The sequence below is a fragment of the Coregonus clupeaformis genome, chromosome 17 (assembly GCF_020615455.1).
Source record: "Coregonus clupeaformis isolate EN_2021a chromosome 17, ASM2061545v1, whole genome shotgun sequence".
NCBI classification, from domain to species: domain Eukaryota; kingdom Metazoa; phylum Chordata; class Actinopteri; order Salmoniformes; family Salmonidae; genus Coregonus; species Coregonus clupeaformis.
In genome coordinates this window covers 51228288-51256065 of record NC_059208.1, presented here as the reverse complement: position 1 = coordinate 51256065, position 27778 = coordinate 51228288, and the positions used below count along the sequence as shown (strand labels likewise).

General features: G+C 40.7%; 1 protein-coding gene across 2 annotated transcripts; it reads left to right on the top strand.

Moving 5' to 3' along the window:
- Window positions 1-115: 115 nt before the first annotated feature.
- Window positions 116-26407, top strand: LOC121586731 (SH3 domain-containing kinase-binding protein 1-like). Of its 2 annotated transcripts, none has more exons than XM_041903672.2 (18): window positions 116-249; window positions 1555-1712; window positions 1987-2044; window positions 2531-2640; window positions 3968-4058; window positions 4174-4235; window positions 4351-4396; window positions 5519-5613; window positions 6652-6753; window positions 7323-7374; window positions 12945-12995; window positions 13202-13325; window positions 14440-14605; window positions 15511-15564; window positions 16280-16473; window positions 16817-16880; window positions 17183-17188; window positions 26271-26407. In XM_041903672.2, the coding sequence occupies exons 1-18, from the start codon at window positions 246-248 to the stop codon at window positions 26307-26309; spliced, it is 1476 nt and encodes a 491-aa protein (XP_041759606.1). In that variant the 5' UTR covers window positions 116-245; the 3' UTR covers window positions 26310-26407. The 2 variants fall into 2 exon arrangements, with proteins under 2 accessions (XP_041759606.1, XP_041759607.1); XM_041903673.2 differs by having other exon boundaries at window positions 117-249; window positions 17183-17242; window positions 26271-26359.
- The last annotated feature ends 1371 nt before the right edge of the window (window positions 26408-27778 follow it).

The window sequence follows — 27778 nt, the reverse complement described above, 5'->3', positions numbered from 1 at the left end:
TTACTCTCTCGCTTGCTCTATGTGACTCATCCTCCGCCTGGCTGGTGGCTTGTCATGACTAGCCGAAGTAGATGTTAATGTTTGACTAGAGGGAAGGAGGGCCCTGGCTAGCCATATATAGCTTTGCTTCTTGAGCAATACTCACTTTCTTTCAGTTCTCCTTCTGTAGCATGAGGTGTCTGTCTGTCCTCTGAAGAGGAATTACCTTAAAGTCTAGAAGAGAGAGTAACGCTTTCTAAGACGTCATGGGTAAGTGCATTGTAACTGTGTTGTCTATTCAGCAGTGTCTACAAGGGTTTGGGGAATGTTTACAATGTCTGTCAATGAATCAGTTATATTCAGGGTAATTGACAAGAACTATAGTGTAGAAAACATGGTCATTTTGTAATCCCAAATAATAGTTGGGATTGGAGGTGATTTTGGTATACCAGATATGTAGGCCAGTTCATGTTTGTAGATTATACACCCTCTTTGTCAGAAAACAGACAACAGAGATAATGATCTTGCTTCTTTATTATTCAGAAAGCAAAGGGGTAGTAGGTCTCTGGGTCTCCACTATACTATATGAGTATTTGGTGTTGGAGGGTTTCTTCATAGCTAACATTGACATAAATGCCTAAAGCCAGGTAAGCAGGTTAGCACTAGTACTAGCAGTGGGTAAGGTACAATTTTCATTATTTTCTTACTTGCAGGTTGTAGGCTATGGGTGTGTGTGGTACATCATGTTTTAATTTATATTCCTTGCCTAAAAACTACTTGAACAGAAACCTTTTCACCATGCCAGGGCAAATTCCAAACTGTAATTTTTGGAATCCATTTTGCTGCCCCAGTACTGTACTGTAACCTTGGTTTACATACGTGTTGTTCAAACACAAATATGCTACAGGAGACTGGTTTGGTTTACGAAGGCCTTGGTGTTTATTCAGATAAAGTAAAGCTGAAATCTTTAAACAACATAAGCTTTTTTTGCCTATGATTTACTGTATGTTCCAAACACAATAATCTTGATGTCACATTGTTGCCCATTGCAACTATACTACTCTCCTCCGGCCTTGCATGATACATACCATATAGCCTGTTGAAACAAGCATTGCCTTCGTAGATGTTGGGGCACATTACCTGTCTAATGATTCCAAATAACTGCAGTTACTCAATCAATATCTTTAGATATTTTAGAAAAAAGAAAGCCAAACTTGCAATTCCATTAGCCTTCTCACACTATGCAGCCAAGCTGAGTCAAACAAGCTGGTTATATACCCACCATAGTTGCCAAAACCATGCTAGAGAGAACAATGTGAAAAACAATATCCATGCCAGCACACTACAGTTTGGATCATCACAATAGTGTGAAAAGGGTCCACGTTATCTCTCTTCCCCTCCCCATGTCTTTGAGGAACCAGACTATTGTGTTAACCTTCTGGATGTTGGGCCACATTATTTGTTAAATTACTCGAAATAACTGCAGTTCCTCAAGCAATATTGTTAGATCTGTTTGAAAAGAGAATCAAACTTGCAACACCATCTTCACCCTCCTCCCCCATTTGCGTGTCTCAGAGGTGCTGGTGCTGATAGACTTTGAGGGCACGATGGGAGATGAGATGACGGTGCAGGTGGGAGACGTGGTGAAGAGCGTCACCAAGGCCAGCGAGGAGGGCTGGCTGGAGGGGGAACTGAGGGGCAAGAGGGGCATCTTCCCCGCTAACTTTGTCAAGGTACAGTATGTCCATCAAGAGTTTGCCTTCATGCCTTCAGTCCATGGACAAGGATTAATACCATCTCAATTCAGTCAACGAAGGAAGTCAAATTCAATTCTATTCTGTCAAGGAACTGAAATTCCATTATTTCAGTTTACTTGATTTTAAATCGATTTGACCCCAACTCTGATCAGCCTATTGTTTGTGCATGTTTCATGTGCAATCCATTGTATAATACTTGACTCATTAGCTTTTTCCTTGTATGTGTTTGTATCTTTTATTTCCCACACAGGAGGTGCCAGTGTATTTGATAGGTGACAGCAAGCGGGAACCAAGAAGCCTACGAAAATGTATGTGTCATTCTCCAATGTCTTTAAACCTCCACTACCATAACACTCTGCTTGTTGTGTTGCCCATAACTTGAACCGTAACAAAAACTGTATCCAGATATGTTTCCCAGTCTGTCAAACATGAACCCTGTTTTGTACTGAAATATGGAAGTGTTTGGGTTTGTGCTCAGATACACACACTTGTCAGCAAGACAGGCTGAAACATGTAATTAAAGGCCTTGTGTTGATGTACAGCCTCGCCTGCTAGCACCAAGCTTAATTATAATGTACAAAGAAGGAACAGATACAAACCACACAGTCTACTGTTATAGCACAGTCCCTTTCAGGGGTTCAATTAGTTACAACACGAAGAAGCTTGAATTATTCTACTCATGCTCTGAATTTCTCTACTGAATTTCTATTCATCATTAGTTTTAACTATTATTTTACAATAATAAGAGCAGTTTTGACTAATTATGTGGCTGGTACAATGCTTTGCTCATGCAGCGAGGATGATTCAACATACAAGGAAGTGTGAGGTGGCCTTTGCCTACAGTCCCTTGAATGAGGACGAGCTGGAGCTGGTTGTCGGGGAGACCATTGAGATCCTCAGAGAGGTAAAGTGCTGCTTTTATCATTACTGACACTCTAGATTATCAATAGATGGAAAACACTTGCAAACATACTAGAGAAGGATTCTCAAACAAATATCCCACGAGACAATTTAATGCAGCCCTAGACCCAAATTAGCTTGAGACCACTGCTATAGAGTATCAGTGTAAATTAGTTGTAGGTTGTTGGATAGAACATTAGCTGCTCTATTTAGAAGGATATGTTTATGTTTTTACTTCATAATTGGAGTGTCATATCATATTTACTTTCTTTGTATCTTATCTCTAATGGCAAATTCATGAGCATGAGGGAACAACCACAAATCATTTATCTTGTTTGCCTAGCTAGATATGATACTAAAATGTCACCCCTCCAAAAGCTCAGAAAACCAAACAATAGTCGCACAGACATTTCCAGCAATGCATATTCATTGTGTGATATTTCCCCCAAATGATGCTGATAAATCATGTTTCTCACACACATTCCAACATCACTTTGAGGTGTGTACAGATGTAGGATCTTAATATGAGCCAGTTTGCTACAGCAGGAAAATAATCCTGCTGCAGTAACAGGAAATTATAGTTATTATGTGGATCACAGGAGGTTGGTGGCACCTTAATTGGGGAGCACGTTCCAGCCATTTTTATGATCCATCCTCCCCTCATATAGCCTCCACTGATGTGGATTCTAATTAATGGACATTTCATAAGGGAAATTACAAACTTCAGAATCCTTTTTAAACCTCAAATACACTCAGAGTTTTACATTTCCTGCGTTGCAGGAAAGGTCTCTGTCACGATCGTCAAAAGGAGTGGACCAATGCGCAGCGTGGAATGCGAACATCTTTTATTATATTATTCACCACACAAACAAAAACAACAAAACGATACGTGAAGTCCTTGGGTACATACACAAACCAACACGGAAAAAGATACCACACCACAGAAATGCCAAACGACTACCTAAGTATGGTTCCCAATCAGAGACAACAAGCAACAGCTGATTCACGTTGCCTCTGATTGAGAACCACCCCGGCCAACATAGAAACACATCAACTAGATCCTGAACATAGAAACACAAAACATAGACTCTACACACCCTGGCTCAACATAACAGAGTCCCCAGAGCCAGGGCGTGACAGTCTCCTGCAACAGGGTGATCAAATTAAGACCTACATCTGTAGACATTATGCTGACCAAACCTGTTTTGAGAATTCCTATGCATGTGGTTGATTGGTGAAACATGCTCTGTTACACTGTGCTATTCTTATATATCTGTTTATCTTTCTTTTTACTTCTCTCTCTTTTACTTCTCTCTTTTAACACCTGACAGATTGAAGATGGGTGGTGGATGGGAATGAAAAGTGGTAAAGTGGGAGCGCTTCCGTCAAACTTCACCAAAGAGATATTTGTCTCTCGAAAAGGTGGGATTGGCACATTTTTCACATGGCCTTTTTTTTGCACAGCAGATTTACTGTACATGTTCTGAGCGTGGACTTGTAGACTTTAATCTACTAAAATCAATATATCTTTATTCAGATGTCAAGCATAACGAGAGCAAAACCAGACCCAAACTCTCAGATACAATGTTCAGTAAAGAGGTATGGAATGCAAGATAAATCAAAATACAATAAATATGGGATTCTTTTCTCCTGAAAACATACAGTAGGTGTGATATGCCATTGATTAATGTAATACATTTGTGCTTTTGTTAAGACAAAGCTACCTCAGAGGACGAGTGTGCGGAACAAAACAAAAAATGGTAAGTTTCTATAGTTCTTATTCCTACTTTATGTAGGTCGTATAAATGAGTGGAATGCATTTTGAAAAACATCATAAAATTGTACAATAAGGGCCTCCCGAGTGGCGCAGCAGTCTAAGGCACTGTGGTGCTTGAGGCGTCACTACAGATCTGGGTTCGATCCCGGGCTGTGTCGCAGTCGGCCGCGACTGGGAGATGCATGAGGCGACGCACAATTGGCCCAGCGTCGTCCGGGTTAGGGGAGGGTTTGGTCGGCCGGGATGTCCTTGTCCCACCGCGCTCTAGCGACTCCTGTGGCGGGCCGGGTGCATGCACACTGACGCGGTCACCAGTTGTATGGTGTTTCCTCTGACACATTGGTGCGGCTGGCTTCCAGGTTAAATGAGCAGTGTGTCAAGAAGCAGTGCGGCTTGGCAGGGTCGTGTTTTGGAGGACGCATGGCTCTCGACCTTCGCCTCTCCCGAGTCCGTATGGGAGTTGCAGCAATGGGACAAAACTGTAACTACCAATTGGTGAGAAAAAGGGGTAAAACGTTTAAAAAATAATTTAAAAAAGGATAAGATAAGGTTCATCCTTGTACCCCTCAACAAATAAATCCTCCTTGTGGGAGAGACTTTTTGAAACATTGAATGAAACTGCAAAGCAATGTCTCCACTGAATATAGACATGTTCTGATGTACTACAACAACAGTGAGACCTTTTTGTTCTGCGTGTGACAAGCGTTCTATTTTTGGACCAAACTGCTACTAAGGCGAATGTCCACAAAGAACAGATAGCCACGTCATTGGCATATGACAGTCAGTAATTCCTGCAGTTTACCCAACAGGCTATGTGGGTGTGGGCCCACAGAAACTCTTACAGTAACCCTGGCTTGATGCCACAGTTTAATGTGGAAAGAGATCACACAGGTTAATCTCAATGCTTCACAGTTCACACCCTTCTCAGAAAAAGATAAGAACGTATGGACTGATATTCTTCCTTGTCGATTGGTCAGTTATGATGAGGTATCGTGATAAATTACTGTCAGCGTCTGTTACAACATCATCTTACAACCAACCTATTCCAGCCATGCATTGCTTAGGTTCTCTTTATAACGTTCCCCTCTCTTTTATGTCTACTCAGTGAAAGAATGTTGTCAAGTCATGTTCGACTACGCAGCCTTGACCGAGGACGAGTTGAATCTAAAAAAGGGAGACATTGTTACAATCATCACCAAGGTTTGGGTCTTTATCCTAATGTTGTCATCCATGTTCCCCAATACAGTATACCTTCATGACTTTATGCCTTTTGGGGCCAAAATCAATAATATTCTGCTCCATCTTTGGACTAGAATAAAATGGGTTATACAATTTCATCCCTCACTATTAGATAGCATTTCTGTACTGGAATATTTTTTCTTCTCTTCAACCAGACAAACCTGTTATGTGACTTGTGAAAATATGTGCCACAATACACTAGATAACACAGCATGCACAATTACATAAGTAGTGAAACCATCCAAAAATCAGATGGTATAAATTCTATTCCAAATTACAGTGGTGTAAAGTAACTACATTAAGTAAAAATACTTTGAAGTACTACTTAAGCAGTTTTTTGGGATATCTGTACTTTACTTTACTTTATATTTTTGACAACTTTTACTTTTACTCCACTACATTCCTAAAGAAAATATGTACTTTTTACTACCATGCATTTTCCCTGACACCCAAAAGTACTCATTACATTTTGAATGCTTAGGTAGGACAACAATGTGGTCCAATTCACACACTGATCTGGCAGACTCACTAAACACAAATACTTTGTTTGTAAATTATGTCTGAGTGTTGGAATGTGCCCCTAGCTGTAAAAACAACAACATGAGAATCGTGCCATCTGGTTAGCTTAAAATAAGGAATTTGATGTCTAGCATTTACTTTTACTTTTACTCAAATATGACAATTGACTACTTTTTCCACCACTTTACTTAAGTATATTTAAAACCAGATACTTTCAGACTTTTACTCATGTAGTATTTTACCGGGTTACTTGAGTAATTTCTATTTACTTTTACTCAAGTATGACAATTGAGTACTTTTTCCGTCACTGCCAAATTATAAGTGGAAAAGAGAGGTTTATGATAACTTTGAAGATCAAATAATAGTGTCCACAGTTGGCAATGACCATGCTTCCCCTGACCCTCTGTTAAGCTCTCAGACAATTTTTTGAACTATGTGTAGTTCTTTGAGTTGCTCTTTGCACAATCTCTTCTTCTGAAGGAAACGGAGGACGATGGCTGGTGGGAGGGAGAGCTGAATGGACGCAGAGGTTTTTTCCCCGACAACTTCGTCATGGTGATACCGATGACGAACACTCTCCAAGTGAGTTGGAGCAGGGAATGAGGGAAACGTTCCCAGGAATAGTCTCACTGTAGCCCTGTGAATGGGAATTTCCCCTCACACATTCCAGGGGGGTTGAGCCATTATATTACATTGACCTAAGCAACTATGACACCAACGATACATCAACCAGTAATAAACATTTGCTATTTATTAGACCGCAACAGGTCAAGAAATGAAAGCCCTTTATCTACAGTTGGCTGACATAAAAATAAAAAATAAAATTCTCAGTCAAGTCTTTCTTATATAACTAACTTATAAAGGTTTCTGACTCAAAGATCTCTTAAACAGATGCAGTTTAGGAGTCACTGACTAAAATGTCCGTCTGTGGAAAGAGTGTGTTAGTTAAATTTTATTCATTTTATATTTCGAAAAATATATATATATATATATATATACAAGACAATACAAAGACAATACGAATGGCCGCTCCCATCAGTGGGCGCTCTAATCAGTGGGTGTGTGTTAGTTTTAGATGTGTGTGTTGCTGCTAAAAGGTAGTAAAGAGAGACCGAGCCGACCTGATGTGTTTTCCGTTCCTTTTCCTCCAGTCTGGGAGCACCAGTCAACTACCGGAGCGCCGTGGCACGGACAGACACGCAGGTAAAGACAGCAACTTCCTGTTTTAACAGAGAGACCAGTGCAGCAGGATATACTGTAACACCAGTTAGTCCATGACACCAATATGACAGTACAGAATGTATTGTGATTTAGATGCTGATGATGGAGGTTATGAGGTTTAACAGAATAACTGGTGCAATAAAATATACTGTGACACCCATAGAGATCCTATTAAATTACTATTCTAATTATAGAATTAGTATTAGTGTATTAGTATTCTAATTCCTAATTCTATGGTGACACCAATCTGTGACACACCAATATGAACACCAATATGACAGCACAGATTGTTTTGGGATTTAGAGATGCTAATGAGGGCTGAATAAGAGGTTTCTCACACAAGGAAATGGTTACGGCTGCTACAGTTTTCATCTGCTGTGGTGTTTGTTTAGTCTGGCACAGTGTTCATGTTTTAGGGTGTTTGAGGTTGTTGTTTTAGCAGCTGAATATGAGAATTTGTGTGGTCCAAATGGCTTCCTGAATATTTCAAAATCAAGATCTTTGCATTTTACAGATTATTTTCTTGTAGATGGACAACAAACATTAACATACAGTTGAAGTCGGAGGTTTACATACACTTACTGTAGGTTGGAGTCATTAAAACTAGTTTTTCAACCACTCCACAAATTTCTTGTTAACAAACTATACATTTTGGCAAGTCGGTTAGGACATCTACTTTGACACAAGTAATTTTTCAAACAATCGTTTCACTGTATCACAATTCCAGTGGGTCAGAAGTTTACATACACTAAGTTGACTGTGCCTTTAAACAGCTTGGAAAATTCCAGAAAATGATGTCATGGCTTTAGAAGCTTCTGATAGGATAATTGACATCATTTTAGTCAATTGGAGGTGTACCTGTGGATGTATTTCAAGGCCTACCTTCAAACTCAGTGCCTCTTTGCTTGACATCATGGGAAAATCAAAAGAAATCAGCCAACACCTCAGAAGAAAAATTGTAGACCTCCACAAGTCTGGTTCATCCTTGGGAGCAATTTCCAAACGCCTGAAGATACCACGCACATCTGTACAAACAATAGTATGCAAGTATAAACACCATGGGACCACGCAGCCGTCATACCGCTCAGGAAGGAGATGCGTTCTGTCTCCTAGAGATGAACGTACTTTGGTGCAAAAAGTGCAAATCAACCCCAGAACAACAGCAAAGGACCTTGTGAAGATGCTGGAGGAAACAGGTACAAAAGCATCTTTATCCACAGTAAAACGAGTCCTATATCGACATAACCTGAAAGGCCGCTCAGCAAGGAAGAAGCCACTGCTCCAAAATGCCATAAAAAAGCCAGACTACGGTTTGCAACTGCACATGGGGACAAATACTTTTCGGAGAAATGTCTTCTGGTCTGATGAAACAAAAATAGAATTGTTTGGCCATAATGACCATCGTTATGTTTGGAAGAAAAAGGGGTCAGCTTGCAAGCTGAAGAACACCATCCCAACCGTGAAGCACGGGGGTGGCAGCATCATGCTGTGGGGGTGCTTTGCTGCAGGAGGGACTGGTGCACTTCACAAAATAGATGACATCATGAGGAAGGAAAATTATGTGTATGTAAGTGTATGTAAACTTCCGACTTCAACTGTACATATATGGACGAGCGATGTCAGAGCAGCATGGACTAAGATACAGTAGAATAGTATAGAATACAGTATATACATATGAGAGCAAGATATGTAAACATTATTAAAGTGGCTAGTGTTCCATTTCTTAAAGTGGCCAGTGATTTCTAGTCTGTCTAAAGGCAGCAGCCTCCAATGTGCAAGTGATGGCTGTTTAACAGTCTGATGGCCTTGAGATAGAAGCTGTTTTTCAGTCTCTCTGTCCCAGCTTTGATGCACCTGTACTGACCTCGCCTTCTGGATGATAGCGGGGTGAACAGGCAGTGGCTCGGGTGGTTGATGTCCTTTATGATCTTTTTGGCCTTCTTATGACATTGGGTGCTGTAGGTGTCCTGGAGGACGGGTAGTTTGTCCCCGGTAATGCGTTGTGCAGACTACACCACCCTCTGGAGAGCCTTGCGGTTGCGGGCAGTGCAGTTGCAGTACCAGGCGGTGATACAGCCCAACAGGATGCTCTCAATTGTGCATCTGTAAAAGTTTGTGAGGGTTTTAGGTGCCAAGCCAAATTTCTTCAGCCTCCTGAGGTTGAAGAGGCTCTGTTGCGCCTTCTTCACCACACTGTCTGTGTGGGTGGTCCATTTCAGTTTGTCAGTGATGTGTACGCCAAGGAACTTGAAGCTTTCCATCTTTTCCACTGCAGTCCCGTCGATGTGGATAGAGGGGTGCACCCTTTGCTGTTTCCTGAAGTCCAAGATCATCTCCTTTGTTTTGTTGATGTTGAGTGAGAGGTTATTTTCCTGGCACCACACTCCCAGAGCCCTCACCTCCTCCCTGTAGACTGTCTAGTCATTGTTGGTAATCAAGCCTACTATTGTTGTGTCGTCTGAGTTGGAGGCGTGCTTGGCCACGCAGTCATGGGTGAACAGGGAGTACAGGAGTGGGCTGAGCACGCACCCTTGTGGGTCAGCGAAGTGGAGGTGTTGTTTCCTACCTGCACCACCTGGGGGCGGCTCGTCAGGAAGTCCAGGACCCAGTTGCACAGGGCAGGGTTCAGACCCAGGGCCTCGAGCTTAATGATGAGCTTGGAGGGTACTATGGTGTTGAATGCTGAGCTATAGTCAATGAACAGCATTCTTACAGGTATTCCTCTTGTCCAGATGGGATAGGGTAGTGTGAAGAGTGATGGCGATTGCATCGTCTGTGGATCTGTTGGGGTGGTAAGCAAATTGAAGTGGGTCTAGGGTGGCAGGTAAGGTAGAGGTGATATGATCCTTGACTAATCTCTCAAAGCACTTCATGATGAAAGAGGTGAGTGCTACGGGGCGATAGTCGTTTAGTTCAGTTACCTTTGCTTTCTTTGGTACAGGAACAAATGTGGCCATTGTCGACAAGTTAATTTATTGTATTTCAAAAATGATATTGAATTGTGTTTGGTTGTCAACTCCTGGATAGTTCCATCTGTGCCACTGACTTCTGACTTTAATTCCAGTTTGTCTACAAATTAATAATTGATGTTATATTCACGTCTCTATCTCAACCAAACATCTCAATAAAAAAATAGGACTAAATCAAATCAAACTTTAAATGCACTAAAGTTTGATTTGATTTTGTCCTATACTTTAACTTAGATTTATGGGTTGAGATGGAGACGTGAATCCAACATATCAGACAAACTGGAATTAAAGTCAAACTGAGTCAGTCACACAGATGGAACAATCCAAGCAAATAATCTCCTTCAAATGTTAATATTTGGTTGCATTTTCAACCAAACACAATTCAATATCACTAAATATCATTACATTTGAAATAAACCAAAGCTTGAAACCTTAGGCCTATTGTAAACAACAATAGCTGTTGATGACTTTGCAAATGCTATATGCCTAAATAGCATCATTGATGATATATGAGTGATAAAGTATGGTCACATTTAATTTGTTCTGTTAAACCTAGCCTTTGGAAATACTTTGATAGCAACAGTGAATCTATTTAGTTTCTAAGTGGAGAACACTCAACAATCGTTCTCACGATAGCACATTGGTAATAGTCAGCAATGAATCTCATAGCTAAGCAGGGCTTGGTTAAGACCCTGGATGGGAGACCGAAGGGCAGCTGTAGATAAGTTCTCCAGTAGGAGGTGCTGTCTAGCCTATATATATTTTTCTTCTGATAGTGGATATTATGTTGAAGATCTGACATTGTTTTAAATACACAAATTCAACATATTTTACAAAGGTTTGTCCATGTTGAAATTTGGTGACGACATAATCCTGTGGTTGTAATTTCACCCTCAAAACAACAGTTTACGAGGATGACTTTTTTCAAATCCAATGTAGATTCCATGTCACAATACGCTGACAAATTGCATTGATACAACGCTGATTCAACCAGTTTGTGCCCAGTGGGGAGGGATAGACGGCATGTAACAGATGTTTTGCCTGAAACAGTAACGAGGATGTGGGAGTTCGATCTTGAGACTGTTAGCGCCACACATAGCAGGATGTGGTTCGCGGGCAGGTTTTATCTAAGGGCACCAGATCTTGTCTCAAACACACACTTCTGCTGATGGTACAACTTCTGTTTAAGACACTAACTGTTAGTTAGCTGTTAGGCCGGATGTTTCTTCTCAGCTTTAAATAATAAAGCCTTTCTAATTGAATACGAAGGGTACACAACATTAAGATGCAATATTTCAATCACTGATAAATAAAATATCAATGATAAAATCAGTGCACAAATACTGAAAGAACGTTTGTTATTGCTACATGACCCCTTTGATTGACATTTTGAGGCACTCGCTCTCGCTGAGAAATAACAAACTTTCATATCTTGTTGTTTGAGTTTGAGTTCAAACATTAAGAGGCCTAACAGTCATTTGGAGATAATATCATCCCAATTCCAAACAATCTTTGCACTTGAATCCCTCCACCCCACCCCATTGCTCCCACTACTCCATTGGCATCTACTGTCACTGGGGGGTTGCAACTACGTCACAGGAAGTTATAGACCATGATGGAGAGGGAGATGTAATACAGTAGGTCACATGACCTGGCTGAGATACCTTGGAGGAAGCCAGGGGGTGGGGGACCGTAGAGAGCTCTGTCTGTCACAGTGGCTTTTCAGAAGCTGCCCAAGCAGCAACTCTGCAACAACTTCACATTGGTGGAAAGGCTTGTTCAGGGAGTTTTACATGTGTTTTGAACTGAGAAGGTAGGCTCTATTCTCATTAATTCACTATTGGTACTCTTAGTCTGTGGAATTCATCATCACCAGTCTTTTTGGTGGTTTATTGTCTTACGTGTCAGCATGACACTCATCATGTTCTTCCTCTGTATCTTGAGAGATGTGCTAAAAGCTATAATGCAGATCCATGTTTTTATTGACTTGGCTGTATTGTGGTCAGTTCCCTTAACTGCACTCTAGTTGATAATTTCTTGTTTTTAATAAACACTATAATTGCTCGGTTAACTCTTAATGGTAATTGAGCGGCAGAACATTGTGCTTTGTCGAAAGACACTCTCATAAGTTTTTTATACATAGCTGTTCACACTTGAGGGATCTCCTTTGTGATAAATACATTATTTCCACCCCAAGCCAAGGCCTTCTCAAGGGAGACCCTTGGGAACAGTAACTACAGTATGTTGGATTCTGTAGGATTCTATTGGACACAACTTTGACCTAGCCTGCTCCTATGACATACAGAATCTTGGCTTCCCATGCCACTATACTGGTTGGAATTTAATCAAACTCAAATGGAAGAAAATTAACAACGTTTCTGCGCTACATGAATATTAATTTGCATTTTAATGAAATTATGCTAAAACAAATGTGCTGAGAATTATTAACCCTGGAGTTCTGGGTCTTGATGCTGTTGTACCCTCACCGTTATCATAGTGAAGAGAACAATACACCAGTAGCAAGATAGATACCTGTGGCCGTGTATAATATGGTGTGTATTTTGTGCTCTAATGATCTTCTAGTTAAGGCAGAGGGTTCAGCGATGGAGATGAGCAGCCCTGCAAAAGCAAAAGGTAAGATACAGTATGTTGATACTGTTCAGTCAAAGTACAGTTTTACTGTATCTGTAGTCTCATATAACCAGATGTTGTATTACATTATACTTAAAAATACAGAGGAGATTATGCTTTACAATTGTACCAAGGTGTGTGTTGTTAATAATTACGAGTGAGTACAGTTTGCTTACTAGCAATGCTTAAATGTGCACATGTGCGTACAGATGAGAAACCAGAGAGTAAAGACCTGAGAAGCAACCCCCCAACCAAAGTCAAGCTCCCTGCTCCAAGTAGACCTGTACTACCACCTCCAGTGAAGGACAAGCCTCACAAGTTTGGTTGTGGCAAGTGAGTGATTCTAAAATATATATTTTTTTCTCAGTCAACATCAAACATTTAGGTAGAGTATGGAGGTATAGCAGTTCCAACATGAATGCAATCTTAATCCAATGTTGACACTAATATCACTCCATAGTATGAAGTATGAACGTTAATAGTGAGACTTGTAAATGAAGGATTGCTTCAGGAAGCATTGCTTTCAGACTTTGTTACTGATCAGAATGGACAAATAGGGCACTCGGAAGCCTTGGTAGTTATATAATTGCAAACGCCACTAATAAGAAAAGCTAAAGGTCTCTGTCAAGACAGGAACTGTTTCTTCTCTTTAAACTGGCAAGGAAGGAGAGTGTGGAGGATAGTTTTGGTTGGTGCCTAGGCTACTATAGCACATAGTCTTCATGTCTTAATGCTGAATGCCAGGATTCTCAAACCTTGATCGGTGCACTGGAAACTCTGGGATGAGTCAGTGTGGGCCTAAACAGACGAGAGCAGCCCATTTCCTGTTTCCTGAACACACATGCGCACACACACACACACACACACACACACACACACACACACAAACACACACACGACTGTGAAAACAAAAAGGCAGTCTTTACCAAGGGGCAACTGACGAAGAAAAAGTAATCCGGACTGTTCTTTCCAAGTAAACTGTCACATGTTGGAGGCAAAGCAATAAAAGTGTGGCCTTGGCTAAAAGCATATTGCTTATTTGTAAAATGTACTTGATATTGAATCATTATACTTGCAAAGGTCAAACAAGTTTGTATATTTTATTTAAAGCTTTGGCGTCTTTTTGTTCTAGTGAGGGTGTGGACGTTGAAAGGAGAAGTCTTAATGCTTGGCTAAACATAAACTCACTGAGGTTTCAATATGCAGTGCATCAACACCTGCCTCTAATTGCCTGCAAGAGGAAACAGGATACCACTTTTTCCACACTGAACCACAGCCATTTTCATCAACTGAAAATCTCAACCGTAGAAAATGAAGCATATCTTTGTTTTCTCTCTCTACATCACAGCAATTTGGGTCAAGTTAACCTTATGAATCAAGTGTAGGCCTGAAAGAATGAATGTTTAATTTCTCAGAAAATAAATGCCTATCTATTTTCTCCCATTAGAGCCAATGGCGATCTCCCTCCCCTTTCACCCAAATGTACAGAGGAGAGCAACTCGGACCAGTTTGACGGAGTGGAGGTGTCCCCTGAGAAACTGAGTCACCCCACAGCCAACAGAGCCAAACCCCCACAGAGACGACCACCATCAGCCCTCGTCACCGGTCCACAGGTATGGTGACAATATACCATACTGTATTATTATGAATATTATTATGGTACAGACTGCACCTCTGTACAGTGTACATATTAGGACATACAAGGAACAGAAGCATTCCGCTACACCCACTATAACATTTGCTAAATATGTGTATGCGACCAATACAATTGTATTTGATTTGATTTAGGACAGATCGCATATTAGGAAAGAGTCACACATCCATGGATGCTGTCAGTCACTTTGAGTTGATGTTGTTGTCGTATGTGTGTCCTAACATGACCACCACACATAGTTATGTTTCCTCTGAAACCACAGGGTTAATCATGTAATTAACCACAATGTGGCTTCAACACATGACACATCACATGACAGAAGACCCACATCCCCTTGGTTATCATAGCGATGATGATACAATCCCTGATTTGCCTATTGTCATGACGCCACCAGTCCATATCTGCCCAGAGGTGCACACTGTACTCCACATTCCCTCCGAAACCACAGGGGTGCAGTGTGGCCCAACACTCATCATGCAGTGACATTATGAACCCACAACCCCAGGTTAACATAGAGATGATGATACATTCTCTGGTTAGTCTGATGTCATTTTCTAATGTCACGCCACAAGAACATATCTGCCTAGAGGAATCACTGTCATCACAGTCATAGGGGCATATCAGTGGAGAATAGTGGCCCTTGTTAGATGACATTCCTCCAGAGTTTCCCTGAAGACTATTAGTTTGTATGACGTGGCCCATCTGGCTCACTAAGTCTTAACTCACCCGCCCATAGAGAGAGATGGCCTGTTCATAAGTGGCTTGACAAGTTACATGCCATGAAGGGTTAGTGAGGCCGTGATGTGAGGAATGACTCTTAAAGAGGAATCGTCATTAAGGTCATGGTTGTTGTTCTAACCCTAGGCTCTGAGTGGCAGGGACCAGACAGAAGCAGAAAAATCGCCTAAACTGCTGAAGGTTTGTAAAATTGACTTTGATTCCATGTATATGAACACTATCTATCATGACTCAGGATATGACCCAGATGCAGACACAGAAGGCGGATGGTTCAGTTCTCAGATAATTTATTCTAACACGGGGAGCAGGCAAAGGGCAGGTCGAGGACAGGCAGAGGTTCATAACCAGATCAGAGTCCGACAGGTACAGGACGGCAGGCAGGCTCAGGGTCAGGGCAGGCAGAATGGTCAATAAAACATGGCAGCGTCAATCAGGGACAGAACGGCAGGCGGGCTCGGGGTCAGGGCAGGCAGAATGGTCAGAACCAGGAGGACTAGAAAAACAAAAACTAGAGCGACTGGAAAATGGGAAAACACGCTGGTTAGACTTGGCAAGACAAGACGAACTGGCAACAGAAAAACAGAAAATGCATGTATAAATACACAGGGGATGATGGGGAAAATGGGAGACACCTGGTGGGGGGTGGAGACAAGCACAAGACAGGTGAAACAGATCAGGGTGTGATACTATCGTCATGTTAGGCCTTGTTGGCAAGTATAGAGAACACAAAATTAACATAGCGTCAATGTATCTCTCTCAAAGTATCAATTAGCCACAAAATAACAACTGACTTTAAATAAGCTGAGATTGAATAGATTTAATTCAAAGTGCTTGAATCCTGGACCTGTCAATCCTTGACAATCAAACTGAGAGATACCTTGTCTAAACATTGCAGGTTGCAGAACCTGCCACCTCACCACCATCCAAGCCTGAGCATCCTACCAAGAATCTGATACCCTCCAGGCTAGCGCTTCCCAAGGCTGTAGTGGAGGCCAGGGAAGCCCAGGAGGAGAAGCCTTGTCTGGACAGCCTACACGCTGAGGTCAGGGAGCTGAAGATGGCTCTGGAGCTGCTGCAAAACAGACATGAGTAAGTAGTATTAACCCGTTTGTTCAGTTGTTCAAACAAGCTATTTTCAACTATTTTGATAATAGGCATAATCTACCGCACACCCAAAAATGATTAGTGAAGGTGCTGGAGGCAAAATGCAAAACTGGAAAGACAGGAAAAAGTCTCTGCACACTTCCAGTCAGATCTCTCCTAGTCTGGTTAAACCAGACTGAATGCTGGGCTCACCATTGTTGAAACAATTCAGTATGGGTTAACCAGGCTACATTTCTCCTGCCAAAAATGTAAACCATTCCTTAATTTTCTGACTCTTCTTTGACCTCTTAGTGCATTTATTGATATATTTTCTGTTCTTTCCTTCTAGACGAGACATACAGGAACTGAAAGAGGAACTGAGAGATGAAAGAAACAAACGTGGGGAGCTGCAGGTATGTGGAATATTTACAGTGAGCTCCAAAAGTATTGGGACAGTGACCCTTTTTTTGTTGTTTTGGCTCTGTACTCCAGCACTTTGAATTTGAAATGATACCATGACTATGAGGTTAAAGTGCAGCACAAATATCGCACAAATATCATACCCCCAAGACATTCTAACCTCCCGTGTTATTGTAATAGTGAGAGGTTAGCATGTCTTGTTTGGAGCATACAGTGGAACATACAACACAATGTTTGGAGCATAATACAAGCTTTTGATTTAACTGAATATTAACACAATGTTTCCCCTATGCAGGAGGAGGTACGTGGTCTTAGGACTAAACATTCATCCTAACTGACACCATGACCGGTCTAAGTAAGGCTCTGCTATGTCATTCCCTTGAACACAAACTTGAAATGAAATAAAAAATGTTCCTGATATTTGAGTGCAAGAGGGGATGGAAAGGATAGGTGTCTGCTTCCTCTACAGACATACCAGATGAGGCCACATTAGGGGCTGGAATCAATCCGTATCTCTGAAGTATTGTGGAAGGTCTGCTTTATAGCTCGGTTAAAAATGTAAAGGCAATGTTTGCATTCACGGTAAACGCTGCATAATTTTTTTAATTTTTTTTATTTCACCTTTATTTAACCAGGTAAGCCAGTTGAGAACAGGTTCTCATTTACAACTGCGACCTGGCCAAGACAAAGCAAAGTAGTGCAACAAAAACAACACAGAGTTACATATGGGGTAAAAAAAAACATAAAGTCAGAAATACAACAGAAAATATATATACAGTGTGTGCAAATGTAGCAAGTTATGGAGGTAAGGCAATAAATAGGCTATAGTGCAGAATAATTACAATAGTATTAACACTGGAATGCTAGATGTGCAAGAGATTATGTGCAAATAGAGATACTGGGGTGCAAAAGAGCAAATTAAATAACAATATAGGGATGAGGTAGTTGGGTGGGCTAATTTCAGATGGGCTGTGTACAGGTGCAGTGATCGGTAAGGTGCTCTGACAACTGATGCTTAAAGTTATTGAGGGAGATAAGAGTCTCCAGCTTCAGAGATTTTTGCAATTCGTTCCAGTCATTGGCAGCAGAGAACTGGAAGGAATGGCGGCCAAAGGAGGTGTTGGCTTTGGGAATGACCAGTGAGATATACCTGCTGGAGCGCAGACTACGGGTGGGTGCTGCTATGGTGACCAATGAGCTAAGATAAGGCGGGGATTTGCCTAGCAGTGATTTATAGATGGCCTGGAGCCAGTGGGTTTGACGACGAACATGTAGTGAGGACCAGCCAACAAGAGCGTACAGGTCACAGTGGTGGGTAGTGTATGGGGCTTTGGAGACAAAACGGATGGCACTGTGATAGACTACATCCAATTTGCTGAGTAGAGTGTTGGAGGCTATTTTATAAATGACATCGCCGAAGTCAAGGATCGGTAGGATAGTCAGTTTTACGAGGGCATGTTTGGCAGCATGAGTGAAGGAGGCTTTGTTGCGAAATAGGAAGCCGATTCTAGATTTAACTTTGGATTGGAGATTCTTTATGTGAGTCTGGAAGTTGAGTTTACAGTCTAACCAGACACCTAGATATTTGTAGTTGTCCACATACTCTAGGTCAGACCCGTCGAGAGTGGTGATTCTAGTCGGGTGGGCGGGTGCTAGCAGCGTTCGATTGAAAAGCATGCATTTAGTTTTACTAGTGTTTAAGAGCAGTTGAAGGCTACTGAAGGATTGTTGTATGGCATTGAAGCTCGTTTGGAGGTTTGTTAACACAGTGTCCAATGAAGGGCCAGATGTATACAAAAGCCGGCTCAATCGAAGGGCCAGATGTATATAAGCCGGCTCAATCGAATATTACCTTTAAAGGGATACTTTGGGATTTTGGCAATTAAGTCTTTTATCTACTTCTCCAGAGTCAGATGAACCCGTGGATACCATTTTTATGTCTCTGCGTGCAGTTTGAAGGAATTTGCTAACTAGCGTTAGCCCAATTTCTAACTAGTGTTAGTGCAATGACTGGAAGTCTATGGTAACTGCTAGCATGCTAGTAGATACCATAGACTTCCAGTCATTGCCCTAACTCTAGTTAGCATTGGCTGCCAACACTACCTCTAACCTTGAGTTAATCTGACTCTGGGGAAATAGATAAAGGGCTTCATTGCCAAAATCCCGGAGTATACCTTTTACATTTTAAGATCTGCGATACTTTCGCGATAACGATTGAATCCAGCCCTAGATTGTAGTCAGCCATTTAGTTTGAGGACATTCTGGACTTGATTGGCAAGGGACCAAGTGAATCGACCAAAATGCTTTGTATATATCGACCAAAGTACTTTGTAACCGGGATTCAATTCAACATGGGTTATAGCGCAGTGCACAAAGGACTTTTCCCCAATGCATTGAATCCCTGCCTTTGGATAGAAAATACGTTTTATTTTATATTGATATTGTATATTTCATTGACAGAACAACACAACTGAATGTGGGCCATGTTCCTCAGTGCTTATTTTCCTGTAAAAGCATATTTCTTATTTTTATGAGCATGTTTGGGAATGTTTTGAAGCATAGTGTTTGCGGAACATGAGTCAACTGAACAAACTACTTGTATCTTTTGTGCAAACTGCCATTGTATATAAGAGTAACTATTTTGTGTCTTTTTTTAAATATAAAATATTACCTGTCCAAAATACTATTTTGTGTTTCCTTTGTGCCATGTTTTATGGAAATACAGGCTTCCAGTGACTTGGCAAGCAATATTTTGCAACTATTCTGCAATGCTGCATGTATCCATTGGGAGGCACTTTTGTACTACTGTTGTGAATTCAGTGCTGCATTGTAAATGGCTTTCAGTCCACAAAAACATAACTATATTAGTTAATTCTGTACCCTTTTCTCATTTTTGGATGTGTCTTTTAGAATAGGTGCTAGGGGGTCACACTTGTGGTCAAAATGTTAACTTAGTCATGCACAGGGTGAAGTGAAACTAATTAAAACCTTGAAAATACAAACACACTGAAATTAAAGTGATCAGCCATTGAGGCATGTCGGTATTATACTTTTGCAGCTGGATAAAAGTGGTTGCGTCAGTCACACCAGAACATTAACTTATAGCATACTGAAACTGAAAACAAGTTGACTTATCACAATGAACAAAAATAGAGGATGAAGGAAGAAAAACAAGGAGAGCTTTACTGTTGGATATTTGAGATTTGTTGTTACCATTTTAGGCCTTTGGCTTCTCTTGAGTGAGCCCTATAGATCTGTTCCCCCCATCTCAGCATTGGCGACATGCTTCTAGCATGGCCCGGGAAGTCTGTGAGCTGGAAAGCGCATCTGGAACACATTAGAGAGCGTGGGCTTCTGAAACTGTCATGGGAACAAACTATTTTTAAAAACGGCATTGAATACGGGTGATGGGGTGCATATTTCCTCTCAGGCTAAAACTGCTAGTGTAACATGAAAGAAACTAAAGTAAATAAATAGGGTTTGTTGGTACAGCAGTATTTCTTTCACATAAGGCCTATTGAAAGTGATACTTCATCCATGGACCTGCAAAGACAACTGAAAATTGTATTTCAGATTTGATTTTTCATAAAACATATTTGATAGGTCATCATTCATAACTGTTACAGCACAGGCATTTCCATTAAACACATCAATTTTGCAACTTTTACTCCGGAATCATCCAAAGAGAAAATAGACAGCCTTTTCATTCATCCAGAACAATCTTTTTTAGAGGGAAAAAGTTACTGTAAAAGAGGAGGGATTTGAGAGAAGAGCAATGGTATCATCAGGAGGCACAGAGCCAGAAATACGATATGGAGGAGGGTCAAAGGTAAACTAAAATTAGCCTTTATAAAAAAAAAGGGTCTGAAACGGACAGAAGGAGAACAGTTTTCCTCTCTTCTGTGGAGAGGAAATTAGGGATGAGGAGAGGGCATGAGCTACATAGATCAGCTGGTTAACCTCCAGGAAATGACAACAAAGCCCTTTTTTAAATGTGTCATTGCGTAGATAAGGAGCCACAAGTCACAAACAGTACAGTTATCACTGATGACTGTCATATCATTCAAAAGACATGGGCCCTTTTTGAATGCCTTCATCAGTCATTCCTTCCTATCTTCCCTGACGTAATCACAGATCTGACTTGGTTGCATTGGTAAAACGAATAGGGTGGTAACCTTGCTTCCACTTATCCAATCACTTATAGATAGATCCGTGCTTACCTCCAGGAAATGAGGAAGGAAGGATGCATTTCTAAAGTCTTCAACCAGGGCCATGGAACTCTAGAGATGAATGGTTTGTGTCATTTTGATTTGATTCTCAATTGCAAATTTGCCCATTATGCTAGTCTATAGAATTGTCTGCGGTTCAGTGAACAATATGAAGGGGTTAACCAGTTACATTGGGGAGGAATAGAGCGTGTGTTGCTGCTGTAGCAGTAATTATTTTTGAAGTGGTGTTTTCCCAAATAAGTCACTGAACCACAAATTACAGTCTTGCCCCTTCTACAATGTTCAGATCCTCTCGGTGGGCGAGTCAGAACCTTTTCCCACACAGCGTTGGGGTTCTCTGTGTGGTCCATCCTAATTGGAGTTTCCTCATCTTAACTTTTTGGAAGTCCTCTTTGTCTCATTCATTGATTATTTTCATGTGTTATTCTTCAGTTGTTTAATTGGTATGAGTCAAACCCAACAAACAGTTAACGTTGCTACAACGTTAGGGACATTGATGGAGAAAACAATAAAGCTACGTCATGGGAACCTCTGTTAAACATTGTCATTTTAACATTCTGAAGACATCCCTGCTAACGTTCTGGGAAGAAGAAGGTAAGCAGAAATTGTTTGCTGTGAAGATCCTCTACTCTCAACTCAATTACTACTACTGAGACTAATAACATGTCAGATTTTTTTGTGCACTTTACTATGTCACACAAACTATAACTTATTCAGCTTAATGAAGCCTTCATAAGCACTACGTAGATGCTTCACAAATCATTTACAAGCAAATGTCACTATATAAGGGTGATGATATAACTGGTCTGCACATTTGGTACTTTGCGAATTGTGGCATGACCCTTTTGCCACGCTTTATATGGTATGACAGTCGATTATACATTATTTGTGAAGCATTTAAGGCCTTATTAAATTAAAACAAATACCTCATTGTCTTCGATGATCAACATTGGACCGTGAAAATTGTACTAAATAACATTCATATACAGTGGGGGAAAAAAGTATTTAGTCAGCCACCAATTGTGCAAGTTCTCCCACTTAAAAAGATGAGAGAGGCCTGTAATTTTCATCATAGGTACACGTCAACTATGACAGACAAATTGAGATTATTTTCTCCAGAAAATCACATTATAGGATTTTTTATGAATTTATTTGCAAATTATGGTGGAAAATAAGTATTTGGTCACCTACAAACAAGCAAGATTTCTGGCTCTCACAGACCTGTAACTTCTTCTTTAAGAGGCTCCTCTGTCCTCCACTCGTTACCTGTATTAATGGCACCTGTTTGAACTTGTTATCAGTATAAAAGACACCTGTCCACAACCTCAAACAGTCACACTCCAAACTCCACTATGGCCAAGACCAAAGAGCTGTCAAAGGACACCAGAAACAAAATTGTAGACCTGCACCAGGCTGGGAAGACTGAATCTGCAATAGGTAAGCAGCTTGGTTTGAAGAAATCAACTGTGGGAGCAATTATTAGGAAATGGAAGACATACAAGACCACTGATAATCTCCTTCGATCTGGGGCTCCACGCAAGATCTCACCCCGTGGGGTCAAAATGATCACAAGAACGGTGAGCAAAAATCCCAGAACCACACGGGGGGACCTAGTGAATGACCTGCAGAGAGCTGGGACCAAAGTAACAAAGCCTACCATCAGTACCACACTACGCCGCCAGGGACTCAAATCCTGCAGTGCCAGACGTGTCCCCCTGCTTAAGCCAGTACATGTCCAGGCCCGTCTGAAGTTTGCTAGAGTGCATTTGGATGATCCAGAAGAGGATTGGGAGAATGTCATATGGTCAGATGAAACCAAAATAGAACTTTTTGGTAAAAACTCAACTCGTCGTGTTTGGAGGACAAAGAATGCTGAGTTGCATCCAAAGAACACCATACCTACTGTGAAGCATGGGGGTGGAAACATCATGCTTTGGGGCTGTTTTTCTGCAAAGGGACCAGGACGACTGATCCGTGTAAAGGAAAGAATGAATGGGGCCATGTATCGTGAGATTTTGAGTGAAAACCTCCTTCCATCAGCAAGGGCATTGAAGATGAAACGTGGCTGGGTCTTTCAGCATGACAATGATCCCAAACACACCGCCCGGCAACGAAGGAGTGGCTTCGTAAGAAGCATTTCAAGATCCTGGAGAGGCCTAGCCAGTCTCCAGATCTCAACCCCATAGAAAATCTTTGGAGGGAGTTGAAAGTCTGTGTTGCCCAGCGACAGCCCCAAAACATCACTGCTCTAGAGGAGATCTGCATGGAGGAATGGGCCAAAATACCAGCAACAGTGTGTGAAAACCTTGTGAAGACTTACAGAAAACAATTGACCTGTGTCATTGCCAACAAAGAGTATATAACAAAGTATTGAGAAACTTTTGTTATTGACCAAATACTTATTTTCCACCATAATTTGCAAATAAATTCATAAAAAATCCTACAATGTGATTTTCTGGAAAGAAAATTCTAATTTTGTCTGTCATAGTTGACGTGTACCTATGATGAAAATTACAGGCCTCTCTAATTTTTTTAAGTGGGAGAACTTGCACAATTGGTGGCTGACTAAATAATTTTTTTCCCCACTGTATTTCCAGATTAATTGCCATACTATTTCCTCTAATTTAATGTTCTGTAATGTACTGACATACCCTCTCATTGAATTGTAGATGCAGTAAACACTAGTCAACATCATTAAGCAAAAATGTTCTAGGAACATTGCAAATTCAATGGCAACAGTCCGCACAGTCTGACACCTGAAAGGCCATCACCACTACAACCATAAAACAATGCAATTCCTATTTGTTCTAAGATAAATCCCTTTCCTGCAGTCAAATGACCTAGTGGCCACATGGGTGGAATGTTATTAGTATTTTCATAATTTCATAATTAATAAACATTCCTTATTTTTAAACGCCGAAAATCCGGTGTTTCTATGTCAAACAGTTTTGCTATATTTCAGTCTTCTGTGATGTATTTAAAGTGTAATATTGGGATGCAAACTCAAAATTGAATACATTTCAACTCTATATCTGACATGGTACAGGTGTCTTCTTTTGTTTAAACCCATAACCATGTGTGTGATGTGTATGCTTTTGTTTCAAAGTAGATTTGTTTAAGACTAGCAAGAAACACTCTGTGTGACCCTGATTTAGCCCACTGCTGTAAAAGGTTGAGGCTTATGGGACTTACGAGCTGTCTATAGCAATCATAGTCCAAGCTTTAATTTATCAAGTCTATCTTAACCAGAGATGAAAAAATAGAACCTATGCATAATATGTTATGCGTAGTGTGAGAAACATTTAACGTTAGACCATACATCAAATAATAATTAAAGGAATATTACTAAGAAATATGAGAAGCACCGTTCTTCTTATCTGCCATTCCCCTGATGTGATGGGTTTATCTGAGGCCTTCTGTGTTTCTGCCTGGTACTGTAACAGTATTTTGGTGCAGTGAGGCAATGGCTGATAGCCAGATATTAGGGGAGAGTGGGGTAAGTTTAGCCATTCTTTACATTCAGCATCACTCCATCAAGGGAAATATAGTATTCCTTCTAACAAAGATATCTACATATATTTCAGGATGTCATGTATCCCTGGAAATAATCAGAATTGATGTAAACATTACAGTTTTGAAAACATAACTTGTCCAATAAAAGTGGTCTCTTGGCACAACTTGCCCCGGATATGGGGTAAATTGAGCCTCAGGACAGCCTAAGTTAAGCCACCTACAAATATCTGTACTGAATTAAATATTACCACTACCTTTTTAAAACTATGTCTATCTTCATTTCCCAAATACAATTCAACACAATCGCAATTTTAATAATTTGAAGCATCTTTTAACACAGGCTCAACGCCTAACAAACACATTGTACCTTAAAAAAAAAGTTTAACATAGACCAGGTCCTGTTGTTACCTCATATCCCAGCTATAATACCTTGCATTATGCCTGGGAAGAAAACTTCAATTTGCTCAACTTGCCATTGGCTCAACCATTGGCTCAACTTACCCCAAGGCAAACACTTTGACAATATTAGCTCACACAGCTACAAGAATGCACTTTTATGTTAGGTTTAGGAGCTCATATTGAAGCTTATATAGACCCCAACTGATGTATAGAACAATCTTACAATTATCTACTTTGGTCATGAAACCTCTAACACAGTAAATTCATTTGAGTTGGTGAAAATAATTTTTGGGGATCTAACTTGCTTACCACTTTTTCCATGTGGTTTCTTCCTTCACAGACTCCATGAAATGATGACCTCTTCCAAATTATTAATTTTGTGTATGAATTCCTAGAAACAAGTATGGCTCAACTTACCCCTTTGGCTCAACTTACCCCACTCTCCCTTACTGTTCTGAGGGAATGTCCGGCCTGAAAAGTAGAAAAGGCGTTGTTAGTCGTATTACTATTAGTCTTTTTCTAAGAAATGTGTGTTCAATGGCTGCGTAATAAAGACTAGGGGCTCTTTTCAATCCGCATCGCGGAAGTTCAGCTTTACAGCGTGATTGAAATTTAAAGGCAACGTTCCCGCTTTACCAGAGACTACATTCATGATATTGCAACACTGCATATTTCGGCTAAATCGGAAACAACCTTTACATTTCTATCGCGGAATAGAGCCCTATCTGTGTAGAGGAGGGTTTACACCATGGTTGGGGTCAATTCAAATAAACTCAGTGAATTCAGGAAGTGATTTGAATTTAATATCCCAAAATGCCAAAACATTTGACATAAATAGCATCTCCTTTTCATTGAGAACTCATTGACAATAGATTCCCTTTTTCAATTATTTACATTTTATATTTTAGTCATTTAGCAGACATTCTTATCCAGAGCGACTTACAGTTAGTGAGTGCATACATTTTCATACTGGCTCCCCGTGGGAATCGAACCCACAACCCTTGAATTGGAATTTCAGTTTACTGGTATCAGCCACACTAAGATATCAAGTTGTTCTAAATAGATTACTCATTCAAATTATATAACTTTTCATTTTATTTATTCATACCATTGTCCTCGACAGGGATATCAACATGTCAGTTTTCACATCAGTACCATAGAGTCCGCTATAATGCTAGCTTGATCCATGGGCCTACAGCTTTTGGAAAACGTCTCACTAAGCGTGTCACTCTCCCCATACAGGTTACATGGAGGAGGGTAAGGCTCAGATCATGCCTCTGACCGACAAGATTAAGGAGCATGCTGAGAAGATCCAGGAACAGATGAAGCCCTTTGTCAGTGAAATTGAGAAGCAGGTCCACGTCCACCCCATGACTGACAACATCCAGGCCCAGTTCAGTCCTCTGGCTGACAACCTGCAGGCCCAGTTAATGGACCTGGTCGACAAGATGCAGGCCCAGTTGAAGCCTCTGGCTGATGACTTCCAGGCCCAGATGGAGCAGCTCTTCCAGACCGTGGTTGACCAGACCAAGGCTCTCCTCCCCCCCAGTAAAGCTAACATAACATCCCCCTAGTTTGGTTTCACTTTTGGTTCAGCTCAGGCCATAGACGGGAAAAAACATTTCCCCTCTGTCTGTTTCACCTGTGTCATGTCCATCGAACTCCTTCTCTTGACATCGTCTTGAAATTATGCAGAAATTTCACCAGTAAAGGGGTTGAAAGGTTGCCATTTTGTCTGTGATTGTTTTCTCTATATATGGTTCATGTGGGCACATTGCAGATGAAATGAATGCACTGTGTACTGCCATGTAATTTATTGAAGATCAAAGGTCAAGTTATGAGGTTTAGATGAATTTCAGGGCGGAATTTGATGGGAAGTGCTTATTGAAGTTCAAGCAGTATTTGTTTTTGATATACTGACCTTTGGGCCAGTCCATCATATAGCTTAAGCCCTATTTGTCAATATTCTGAAGTAGTTGTTTGTATTGGATGGAGTTTAGATTAATTGTTATATTAAGATATATTAATTTAATTGACTGTGACCCCTAGGCCTACTACACAGTAAGCTATCCAAAAACGATAAAAAAAATTGCATTGTAATAGAAAAGGTTACAAAAACTAAGAAAAATGCTCAAATATGCAGTCACGATTACACATTTAGTATAACTGATTTACACTGTGGACTGGGACTTAAGCCAAGCCCCTCGATGTTGCGGAAGCCATCGTCTATGATCTAATCCATGCACTCACGGCAGAAGTGGTGATCACAGGGGTGCGACCGCAACGCTGAGGAATAGCCCACCACGTAATTGAAGGAGGTGAAAATAATAATATATTTTTTTATAGTGTAATGCATAGTCCTAACCATCATCACGACATCACCATCACATTCTTAATCCCTAATCCTAATTATCCCCACCTCCACCACCATCATCATCATCATCACCATCATCATCAACTTCATCATCATCATTGTAAAAAAGGCCTTTCAACCAATCAGCATGCCCGAATGGACATTTGAGACTCCTCCCTCCTCCAGGTCTGTGTTATCGTCTAGAAGTGTTTTTATGGCTTTATAATCATCATCATCATCATTGACATAATAGCTTAATAAAAATGCATTGCAATTTTAAATGGAAAGTGTATTGAAGACAGACCTAATTCAAATTCGATTTAGCCTAAGCAGTTTAACTATTTGAAATTTAATTTAGGCCTACCTGTCTTTAGAATCTTGTCCTCTCAACTGGAAA